Source organism: Acomys minous (assembly GCF_964271855.1).
Source record: "Acomys minous genome assembly, chromosome: 3".
Taxonomy (NCBI): domain Eukaryota; kingdom Metazoa; phylum Chordata; class Mammalia; order Rodentia; family Muridae; genus Acomys; species Acomys minous.
The window spans coordinates 132625202-132637413 of NC_140485.1; the positions used below are offsets into that span (position 1 = coordinate 132625202).

At 43.3% G+C, this 12212-nt stretch overlaps 1 protein-coding gene across 19 annotated transcripts in view; it reads right to left on the minus strand.

Annotated features, from left to right (window-relative positions):
- SYNE1 (spectrin repeat containing nuclear envelope protein 1) overlaps window positions 1-12212 on the minus strand; it is a 463289-nt gene that overhangs the window by 102989 nt on the left and 348088 nt on the right. For all 19 annotated transcript variants that reach the window (XM_084774487.1, XM_084774489.1, XM_084774503.1 and 16 more), the window contains 5 exons: window positions 11308-11409; window positions 8136-8255; window positions 5573-5773; window positions 2531-2704; window positions 273-404 (listed from right to left, as the gene is read on the minus strand). In XM_084774487.1, the coding sequence (XP_084630613.1) occupies window positions 273-404; window positions 2531-2704; window positions 5573-5773; window positions 8136-8255; window positions 11308-11409 (729 nt within the window). The remainder of the gene's footprint in view (window positions 1-272; window positions 405-2530; window positions 2705-5572; window positions 5774-8135; window positions 8256-11307; window positions 11410-12212) is intronic.

The following is a 12212-nucleotide window of genomic DNA, read 5'->3' on the forward strand; positions in this document are numbered from 1 at the left end:
AGCATGAAAGTAGGAGGAGGCTTGTTGGAAAGTAAGGGGTGAGGTTAAAATTCATTGTATAATATATGAAACCATCAAATAATATTAAAAATATATACACTAAAAATAATGCAAACACACTCTGTGTACATACATGAATCTCAGCAACTTTAAAGTAAAGTAGAAGATTTACTTAAGTTTATCACAAGCTTGTTTAAATTCTGTTTAAAATTATTGCCCAGTTTCTAAAGGAAATGTCATTCGTAGCGCTAAGATACCCTTGGGAGCCAGACCTGGTAGAGACTTGTCCTTTCCATAAGCCTGTCCTCGCTCTCCTCGACCAGGCCCACACTTGGGATGCTGTTTTCCACTGCCTCCAGCTGTCTGCCGAGCTCCTGGCGATTCTCATCCAGATGGGACCACATCTACAGAAACAACAGAAATTGCCATAATCCCAGCACTAGGGAGGCTCGCAAGAAGGACACAAGTTCAAGGACAGCCTGGGCTGTTAGCATCAATGGGTCTCAGAAAAACAAAACAAAACGAAACCAAGCAACCAGTATACAAAAAAGGTAGCATTCTTGCCTGTGTGTAAAATTTGTACTTGCCAGATTCTGCTTCAATGTCAGGAACGTTTCATTGGCTGTTGGTTTTGGCAAACAAATGATGGCTCTAAAGCAAGTGATGCCATGGTGGCCCTTAAAAGTGTGCACCCCAGCCCCGTGTGTGTGTGTGTGTGTGTGTATGTGTGTGTGTGTGTGTGTGTGAAAAGAAATCATGAAATTAAGAGTTGGGGGGCAAGGGAGGAGGTGGAGGGGTAAAATGATGTATGTACAGTACTCATGTATTAAATTCTCAATAAATGTTCAAAAAGAGGGGGAAGGGAGACAAACATGACTCCTAAAATCCTTAAGAGAAATGGGAAGATTAAGAGAAGTGGGCCAGTTTAGGGCAACTGATCCAATTATTAACCAAAGGAAGGGACTGGTCTACCCACAATCTACCCCGGGCTCTGTGGCTCACACTTAGCCTACAGGGAGTACCTAGTTTGTGATGAAGCACTCGGGAGGCAGAGGCAGGTGGATCGCTGTGAGTTCGAGGCCAGCCTGGTCTACAAAGCGAGTCCAGGACAGCCAAGACACAGAGAAACCCTGTCTCGGAAAAAAAAAAAAAAAGAGTTGATCCAAGACTCTCTGAATCTAAAACACTGGCTTGCAAACTCTTTCTACAATAGACGATGTAGTAAATATTTTCAGCTTTGTGGATTATTTAGTATCTACTGCAACCAGTGCTGTCTGCCCAACTGGATAAAGGCAGCTGTAGATAAACAAACAAACCAATAAAACTATTATGTCTGAACAGCCTTTACAAAACACAGGCTACACTTGGCACAGGGGCCAACCCCTGCTCTAGAATCGGGGCCCTGTTAATAAACAGCATCCCTTTTTCTGATGATCTCTAAGATCTGGTATATAACGGGCTGTTTGCTTCCTTGTAGGGACATTCTCCTGTGTTCTGATTGTCGCACTGGACCACAGTATCACTGAGGACAGTTCTGGGAACATATTTGTGTTTCCCTTGCCTGGGAATCTGGTGGCAACTTGATAAATGCTGAATAAATAAATACTTGATACCTTCACTAAGATGAGTAAGCAAATGCTAGTGACAGAAGGAGGGAGCGGAATACCTCAGGCAGAACAAGGAGTTCCTATCTGGGCCTAAGAACAGTGCATATGGCAACCATGATCTGAATCCACATTTTGTTATTTCAGTTCAGAGTTTCTGAGCTGTTGCTGATTTACTTTTTATTTATTTAATTTTTGGTTTTTCTGAGACAAGATTTCTCTGTGTAGCCTTGGCTGTCCTGGACTCGCTTTGTAGACCAGGCTGGCCTGGAACTCACAGCGATCCACCTGCCTCTGCCTCCCGAGTGCTGGGATTAAAGGCCTCTGCCACCACGCCTGGCTGCATTCACATGGCTGCAGGTGCCCACAGAGAAGTTATGTAAAATTTAATGACATGTACATTTATGCAAATGATATGTAGATGCATGAATACAGTCACATGGCTCCAGGTGCCCACAGAGGACTTGTGTGGGCCTTTGTAAGCTTCCTGACTTGGTTACTGGGAACCAAACTCATGTCCTCTATAAGAATACTAAGTGGTCTTCTTAACCAAGGTTGCTATTTTACAACAAATGAATGCTTTTTTTTTTCCTTTTACTTTTTACATCCAGACTATAAAGATTTATACCCAGATGGCTGTCTTCTGGCTTCTAGATTCTAGTGACAGGTCCTATCACAAGAACAACTACATTGGGGACAGAGCCAGGGATATTACATTTTCTATGTTTCATGCTCCTAATTAGGTTTCTGGCTTGCAGGCCAAGCCCACATGCTTCTTCACACACTCTCTAAGGTTGGGATTCATCCAGCTGACTCACGTTATAGATGTATCACATAGCAAGTGTAAAGGGAGCACATAATCCTAAATGAGGGTGCCTGGTCAGCTCCATGTTGCAGTCAGAAAGATGCCCGATGGGCCGGCTCACCTCCAGGATGTACTCAAGCTCTACGCCTCTCTTGTGAGCCTGCTTCAGCACGGCGGATGCCTGAGCCATGCGGTCCGCGTGGAACTGGGTTTCCTTCACAGCTGCAAAGCCAATGATCTTCCTGAAGAGTATTTCAGTCAAAATCATATGAGATTCCAGACCCTGGAAGTATTCCTGCAAGTTTTGTCAGGCAGAAGGAAGTCAGCAGCTCACTCAGACATCAGCCCTGGGTAAGAACTGTTGTCTCAACCACGGAAGCTGATAGAACGCAGTTAACGCAAAGGGCACGTAATTCCACTTGCTTCTCAGCTGGACCCCCACTGTGCCTCAGGCACTCTGTGCTTCCTACAGGGAATTCATAGAGAGATGGGCTCTGAGCTCCTCACTGGCCTTCCCTCTTGACCCAGCTCATGTGCAACCGCCGCATCACTGTGCTGTAAACAGAAGCCTCCAAAATAAAGCCCTTCATCTGTAACTGCATGACAAAGGAGAGGTCCCTGCTGTCACTCTATGCTCAAGGACCGTGATGTCATCAACACCGTCACTGACCGACCATCCCTGCCACAGCACTGGCCTCCTGTGTCCCTTAGCTATACCTAGTCCCCTCACCCTCGTCTTCAGCTCTTTGTACTGTATTTTTCTCAAGATGTTCTCTTCTGACACATCAGTGTCTCTCCTTCCATGGCTGGGCTTAAGATCTACTCTTTCAACGTACAGGCTATTTATTTACTTTGCGTATGACATATTACCAGCATGGTTGCACATATAATAAATTTTAACTGATATTTTAAGTTTCTCTTGTATTTTACTTTGTAGCAGAAGTATAACCACTACATAAACTTATATTTTTGAAGCACTGCTTTTTATGTAACAGATCCTAGAAGAAGGATGTGAGCCCTATTCTGCCCATTTCCTATGCCCAGACCATGGATAAAACTGAAGGACTAGGAATTGATAATAACCCCTGACACTGAGTTCTGGGGCCTCTGTAAACTCTACCCAACTCAAGTCATCCTTATGGCAACTCTAAAGTACTGTGAAATACTTTTATCTCTCACTTTATAGATGACCCCATAAAGCCACGTGGTCTATGTGGCTGGCATAAGGCCACCCAGTTAAAGAGAACAGGGTGGAGGTTTTAAATCCTATCACATGGCTGTCTCTTTGCTCCCTATCAACACCGCAGAGGTCTCCCACAGAGCATGGACTGGACAGCAGAGGACAGGTTCATCACCATCGCCATCATCATAACTGGTTGGTTGGGCTAGGAATGTAAACCGGGGCCCGGGAACAGTAGGCAACCACTGCACCCCTGAGCTATGCCAGCAGCCTATGTTGTTTCATTGTTTATTCTGAGATTAAAACCTCATGTATTCACTCCTGCTGAACTTGCTCTTTAGCCTAGGTAGGCCTTGAACTTAAAACTGTTCCTGCTCCCACCTCCCAAGTAGCTGGGACTGCCATGCAAGCCTGTGACTTCGAGCCCAGCTTAGTCATTATTTTTAACCAATCATTAGTTGATAAAAATAATCAACTATAATGGTTGGAAAAGACCTATCAGACTCAATGTGCATTTAGAGTCAAGCTTGCTTTCCACACAAGCCTACCTCCCACTCCAGCCTTGGCAGCATTTCCCACGGCCAAAGGGTCCCTCGGTGCAGTCGCAGTGGCAGCTGCAGCCTACTCCTCTAGAACTCCTCCCTGACTGTTCCTCTATTGCTCTTTGATCCCTGGTTTCCCTTCTGGGATAACTCAGAGTGATCTTTTATTGCTATGGTCAGACTTGAGAAAAAACAGCTGTGAACTTTAAAGCAATGTTTTCATAGCCAAATGATAAGGTTTTAATAAATCACAAAACTTATTGGACAAAAAACTTCTGGGAAAAAAATTAGCAAAAAAAAAAAAATCTGGACCCCCCTCCCCCAACAATTCTCCCATAATAGCCCACCGGAGAGCTACATAACAGCATAATGGTGAGCATCTCAAAGTCACTGAGATTGTTCTGCTTTCCTTCTGTGAACTCCCATAGCCTGGGAGGCTGACTTTGTGGCCTGGTAAACTACGTAGTCATTGCTAAAACTGTGTTATGTTAGGTGTGTGTGTGTGTGTGTGTGTGTGTGTGTGTGTGTGTGTGTGTGTCCTATGCATATATTTATTCACTGAGGAGTAATGAGCCTGAGCTTCGTTTGGGAACACACTGACGAAGCAATCTCGGGTTCCCAAATCTGACTAGATGGTAAACATTCTCGTCATGTCCGGGAAAACATCTGAGGCCAACAATAGCTACAGGAGAATGTGCTCAATGTCCAGGAAAACTGAATGATGCAAGTAACAGACACCAACCTACTCCCAAAGCTGAGCGGGCGGCCCTGTGTTCCCAGACTGGAGTGAGGAGCCTGTGCCAGGACAACAAAGGGTGGAAAGAGCACCAAGGGCTAGGTGGACGATGGGCCCTAAAAGACGCACAGGGGGAAATAGAGTTAAGAAGCTAGGAAGGCGGTGAGTTGGTGGAGTGTTTACTTCTCACATGCTCATGTTCCTGGGTTCCATTCCCAGGACCACATAAACTTAAGCTTAGCTGCATATGCCTTTAATTCCGGATGTCAGATGGTGAAGGGAGGAGAATCAGAGGTTCAAAGTCATCCCCAGCTATACAGTGAGTTTGAGGCCAGCTTGGGCTATATGAGACCCTGTTGTGTTATATTTTTAAAATGAATCTGGGTCCCTCTAAAGAAAGGCTTTGAGTTTTTCCTTGGCTATAGTGTATGTACGGAGATAGTTGGGTTAATATTCACAGGGAACTGATAAGTAAAATTGCTAATGAAATTACTTTTTGTAATTGAAAATTATAAAACTATGCCCTTTACCATTTCTCTTTACTCCAGAAGCCAGAGAGTTTGAACAATTGTAGAACACTTAGAAGAGTAATTATATAAATACAACTCAGAAAACCCTAGCATATTAGGCTTGAGATACCAAACCCAGCTACATAGGGGTTTGAGAATATGCTATTTCAGCTTCATTTCCCTGCTCTCTTCTCACCTTGTGCTTGTCAAGCAGCTGCTGGATTTCCTCTTTGGAGGACACAATGACTTTCTCGCCCCCTGCCATCTTCTCTTGCCCAGTGTCCAGCAGGTCTACCAGGTCTTGCAAAGCCTTATCATACTGACTCTTGAGTGCGAGGTTCTGGTTGAGGCCGATCCTCCGGGAGCTGATGGTCACCAACAGCTCATCATACATGTCCTGAGAAGCAGGGGAAACAGCATTAGTCTCTGTCACAAAGCTGAAGTACTGAGCCTATCACCTGCCCAATATCCCACCAATGATACACCTTTCCACAAATATATCCTCAAAGGATTCTCTGAGAGAGAGAAACACACACACACACACACACACACACACACACACACACACACACACACACACACACACTCTGGACATCTCTCTCCATGTCTTTAATATGTATGCACTGGACTGCAGCTTTCCTGGGGTTTGATCCTTGGTTGATTCAAGTTCTTTCGCTAATCTTGCTTGACAATATTACATACTCCTTTTTGTTTTAAACTTGGTATTTCACTTAATGAAGGAATCATAAACCATAGATGGAGAACTGAAGAAAATAAGTTAAATTCACAAAGACTCAAGGATGGGGTGACCAGGGTGAAGGGTAAAACAAGTAGATAATATAATATGGAAAGAACCATTTAGAGAAAAGTAAAATTTGAGTCTTACGCCAAATATTAAAATACAACTTATATTTATTAAGAAGTAAAAATATAGGGCTGAGAGTGTGACTCACTAGCCTAGCATGCACAAGACTCTGGGTTTGATCAGCAGCAGATACACAAGGCTTAATCTTTCACGATTCTAAGGGAGGAGCAAGGGTTAACAGCACTGGCTGCTCTACCAAAGGACTCAACACCCACATGCTGGCTCACAACCAACTGTGCCTCCAGTCTGAGGAGATCCAACAGTCTCTTCTGGCTTCTGTGGTACCAGGCACACATGTGGTGCACAGTCATAGACGTAACCCAAACTCCCATACACATAAAATGTAAAACAAATAAATTTAAAGAGATTCCAAGCAATCCAAAAACAAAGTATTTCCTAGAAATGACTTATGAGGAAACTTCCTGTCTTCTCGGGCTGTTGATCATCCGTGATTGGATGTGGGGTTAAGATGCTGAATGAAAATGTCCCCAATGTAAAAAGAGATGTCATAGAAAGACTGATTCTTATGGGTCAGTCATGATCTAGGCATTTATTTAATCTTACAGTAAATGAATGAGTAGCTCTTACATTTCTGTCTGCTGAACAGTACCACATCTTGGACTGCCTTTCAAACGAAGAGCCAAAAACAAAAAAGGAGGGAACTGAAAAGTGAGCAGCAAAACCTTCAAACTTAAAAAGGCAATGGTTCTGCCAAACGTGGTGAAGGAAACAATTGTTTAATCTGGAAAGACATTTTAGGAGATGGTGAGACACCAGAGAAAACTTCCTGGAGGCATATGGACCTGATTAGAGCATGGTACTGAGGTGGGGCAGCCGAAACTATCCAATCTGGAAAAGTTCAACTTCAGTGCTTATTTATGGCTATGACGTTTGCCTCTTATGCCTGATGCTGAAGCACTGGGGAAAAGGATGTAAAAAGAAGGGCAAGCAGGTCAGGGAGGTTTGTCCTGTGACATTTCAAAACGTTAGCCAAGGCCTGAGACAGTCAAACTGAGAGTGACTTCCTGTTTCTAAGAGCCATTTGCTTTCCCATTAGAAGGAAGGACTTGAGACTTTGTGTTCGAGTCACTACCATCCCCAAGTGTTCTGCAGTGATGCTCAGAGACAAAAACTAACACACTGTATATGTCTGCACCCAACTACACATATTGTGAAAATATAGCTTGCTTTCTATATAATTGTTAAACTTCCCTTGTTTGGGAAGGTATTTCAGTTTTGCTTTTCTCCTATCCTAATTCTGCCTGTCAGAATTAATGCTAAATGGCTTCTATCTTTCTTTTTCCTCCCTCTCTCCCTCCCTCTTCCCCCCCTTCTTTTATGGACCCTGAAAGCTAATGAAAAATATGCATGAGTTTCCCAACTTTCTACATTTTGTTGCTGTTCTGGAATTGAACACTTGTATTACATTCAACCACATGTGCCAGGTAAACTCCCATTTTGGAAACCACATTTTAAAAAGTCTCACCTTGAGTATTTACTCCCTTAAATCATTCCTAGGAATATATTACAATATTGGATAAAAATCCTCTGCTTTTTAATTTTACAAGGTAGGGGCAATGATGATAATTCTTTTTTAAGAGCAGAAATAAACATATGCTACCATTGACCAAACACAATGGTGTTTGGACATCATCATAAGAACACATGTCAGAAAAAAAAATGTGAACGTTAGCAGCCTGAGGTATAAATCATTCTATTATATGAAAAACGGCCAAAGGTTCAGAAAAAAAAAATTGTTGCTGGTACATAAAAGTCAAGACCTAAATGGCATGGCTTCTGTTTAAGGGAATTTCCAAGACAATAGTGGAAACGTTTTCTTGACTTTAAGTTAGGATGGGCCACTGAGGCTGGGTGACGTCACAGCCGATGGTACCTGGAGCTTGGAGAGTTCTTGCAGAGCGGGCTGCTCCACCTGCAGCTTGTCTCCACGCCGCTTCAACTCAGAGATTCCGCCATCAAGTTCCCTCAGTCCTTCCTCAGCCTGCTGGATGGCCTGGGTAAGGTTGACAGCATCTAGTTTAGACTCTGAGAAACAAAGCTGCTCCACAGGAGGTGAGCGTTAGACTTTCTATTCTACTTCTCCCCACTGCCCCCCAAATAATTTTAAATATATAAGAAGAGACTAAATTTAAAAAAATCACCACAGATTACTAGAAAAAGAGATGTACCTATATTATATTATATTATATTATATTATATTATATTTATTATATTAGCTTTCTTAGGCAAGAAGGAAGGGCAGAATGAGGGTAGAGAGCTGGGAGAACAGTGTTCTGAAACAAGGAGATGTTTAAAGAACTGCTCTACATAAGAAGCAGCATGTAGGACAGACCGTGACTAAGGTACGTCTCTGAGATGTCTAGGGGGCCATGGAGCATCCTGACATGCAATGGGACATTACTGAAGACTGTGCCAGTGTGGCAACAGGAAAGTATGGGGCGGAAAGCCTAGACAAGGGCTGGTTGTTCCTCACTGTAAAGTGGAAAAGTCAGTTAGTTAACAGGGATTAAAGTGGCTGAGCATTGTCTGACGTGTGAAGGGAAGACCTTGCTCTAGACTTCAAGGAGCTGACAGTCCTGTCAGGACGCCAGCAGAAAACAAAACAAATCTAAATATAATCAGGCACTAAAGTCCTTGACACAGCTCATCTCTGATGGAGGAGTGGAGGAGGGAGTTCCAAGCAGTGGACCCTGGTCTAAGCAGGTTTTTGGAAGAACCACAACCCAGTTGCCCTTGACAATGACAAGAGTCTGGACTCCAGATGGCAGATAAAACACGTGTCCACTCTTTTCTATCCTGAAACCTCTCTGCAACAATAGCAAATATTTCGTTAGCTTATTTTTGCAGTGCTTTCCTCCATAAATCTGCTGGCATGAGGGAAACACGGAAGATGATAAGACCAACAAATTTTCAAAGTTAGAATTTGGAAATATACATGAAATTTTACTAAGACTGAGAAAGCTAAACCCTAAGCTAGAGGAGGAATCATACCACTAAATTGAGAGCATCAGGAGTCTAGGTAACGCAGAGGACAGAGACAGAGAACTGATGAAAAGCTGCCAAGGGAGTAAGATGCCCATCCCTGCTTCATGCCACACAGCCCTTTCCTTCTCAGCGTTTGTTACTGGAGATGGAAATGTGCTTTCTAGACTGAAGGATGACAGATGTGGCGGGAAGTTTAGTGTTGGATTAAAAGAAGGAGAGATGGAAGTGGTGGCTCATACCTCTAAGCCTGGGGGGCAGCTCACCTCTCCAGCAATACCCTGGGGAGGGAGCAAGGGAAGGAAGGAGGGGCATGGGAGGAAGGAAAGAAAGAAGAAAAGAAAGTGGGGTGTGAAGATGACAAAGCATTGACGACAGGGCCTCTAACTCTGCTTTGCTTCGCAAAGGGCTGTGTTCATTCCTCTACTGTCCAGAGGATAAGATTCACAAGACTGAGGATGATGCGGAAACCTTGAACAGAATGGTTATCCAACAAATAGCCTGAAGAACCAGCATCTCCTCAAAATTGTTTCGTCCTTACTTCAGGTTCCCCCTCAGCTGTTTAATGTGAACAGACAACAGATGATGACCCTGTGACCAAGAGAATCCAACATGGCCCACAGATGATGCCAGAGAAGAAATAAAGGGACCCAGGGTAAGCAGATGATGTGGAGAAAAAATAAAGTAGAACTACAAAACTGTGAGTATATACAGGTATATTTTTAAGAATGGATTTGTTTAAAGGAAAGGGAAGAGTATTGCCAAAAGAAACAGGAAGAAAAAAAGATCTCTTGAAAAAAATAATGAGAGCAGTGGGTAAGACATGCAGTATAACATCTCATGGAGGGGAGTTTCACAAAGGGAGGAAGATGAAAAGAAGAAATGAAAAGAATTAAGCAAACCATTTGAAAAATTTTCAAAACGGAAAGATAGAAATCCAACCAGAAGAGCCTGTTGAGTTCCCAGTACAGGGGCTAAAAATAAGCCCTCCCCAAGGCATGTAATTGTGATATTTCAAAAGCCTGGGACCTTTGGGAATTAGAAGGATTTTTAGATTTCTCAAGTCTGCATTGGAAACAGGAATCTACAACTAAAAGAAATGTATTTTTGACCTGGAGTTCCATAAAGAGCCAACAATAAAGTAGGCACATTGAATAAGAACATTTTCAGGGAGCTGGGCGTGGTGGTGCATGCCTTTAATCCCAGCACTCTGGAGGCAGAGGTAGGCAGATCAATGTGAGTTCAAGGCCAGCCTGGTCTACAAAACGAGTCTAGGATAGCCAAGGCTACAGAGAAACCCTGTCTCAAAAAAAAAAAAAAAAACATTTTTAGGGACTGAGGAGGTGACACAGTGAATAAAGGCATCTACCAGCAAAACTGGTAACCCTAGTTCAGATCCCTAGAAACCACATAAAGCCAGACATGACAGCAAGCACCTGTAACCAAGGACTCCGACAATGGGATGGGAGCTGGAGACAGGGGAAGCCCTGGAAGCTCACAGACCAGCTAGTCTGTATGCTCAGCAGTGAACACCAGAAGAACGTGCTTCAAATAAGATGGCAGTGAGGACCCACACCCAAGATTGCCCTCTTTATTTCCTATATCACGCAGTTCATGTTTGATCTCATTTTGGGCTAGCATATTCTTTCAGATCAGCAGCTGTCACTGATGTCACTACTGACCTCACGTTCCATAGTTGTGCGTAGAAGTGACCAAGTCAGTAACATCAGGCACTTCGTTCAAACCCAGTGTCGAAACCCAAAATATACAATAAATTAAAAAGTGCTTTTGCAGCTGGGCGTGGTGGCACACAGATATAACGCCAGCACTCAGGGAGACAGAAGCCGGCAGATCTCTGTGAGTTCAAGGCCAGCCTGGTCTGTAAAGCAAGTCTAGGACAGCCAAGGCTACACAGAGAGACCTTGTCTTAGAAAAAAAAGTGCTGCCCTGTGGCATTAATCAGTCAAAGAACACGTGACATCCCACAGTAAAGCAACTATCTATACATCTGCTATTCTCGGACATAACTCATACATACCTGTATCTGGGACAGCTGTACATACCTGTATCTGTTCTACAATGGGCTGCTCAAACACATTTGCCAGCTTCTGCAGAACGATGTACTTGTTGTCAGCTAATGATGTGAACAGCACTTTCATGTCATTCTGAGGAAAAAAGCAATGGGAAGATAATGTGTGAAACAAGGAAGTGGAAATGATTACAATATCATAGAGGTTCACAGAGATGATACACAGACGCACACCCCGACCTGTCGCTGAGTACTCTATAGCAGTTGTCTCCAAGATTAAAGCCTTCCAACTTGGGGGGGAAACTGGTTAAGACACAGGATGTTAAAAGGATGGTGAAAAAACATCTAAGAAGAGGTGAAAGATTTCGCCCTATACGAAAGCATAATAAGGGGCTGGAGAGATAGCTTAGTGGTTAAGAGTGCCACCTGCTCTTCCAGAGGTCCTGAGTTTAATTCCCAGCAACCGTATGGTGGTTCACAATCATCTGTAATGTGATCTGATGCCCTCTTCTGCAGGTAAAGTAGCCCTCCACCCACATTCCTCTAAGAATGCCAAGAAAACTCACTGGTTCACCAAGTTGGACTTTGGTACCATCCTTACATTAGTCTATCATTGATTTCCCCCTGGGATGAGTAGGCATTTGTTGACATTTCACAGGAATGCAGCATTACACAACACTTCGGAAATTACTTCCAGGACCCTCTATAGACATGAAACTCCAGGGACGCTCAAGTCCTTTATACAAAAACCACATAGTGCTGTATATAACCTGTGCATGCTCTTTATCTTAACAACTTTCTTCCTTGGGCTCTGAACATCTACATTTAATTTTAAAACGTTTAAGATTTATTTTTATTTGTTTGTATGTATGTATATAAGCATATGAGTGGGGTTACCCAGAAAGGCCAGAAGAGGGCGTCAGATACCCTGGAACAGCA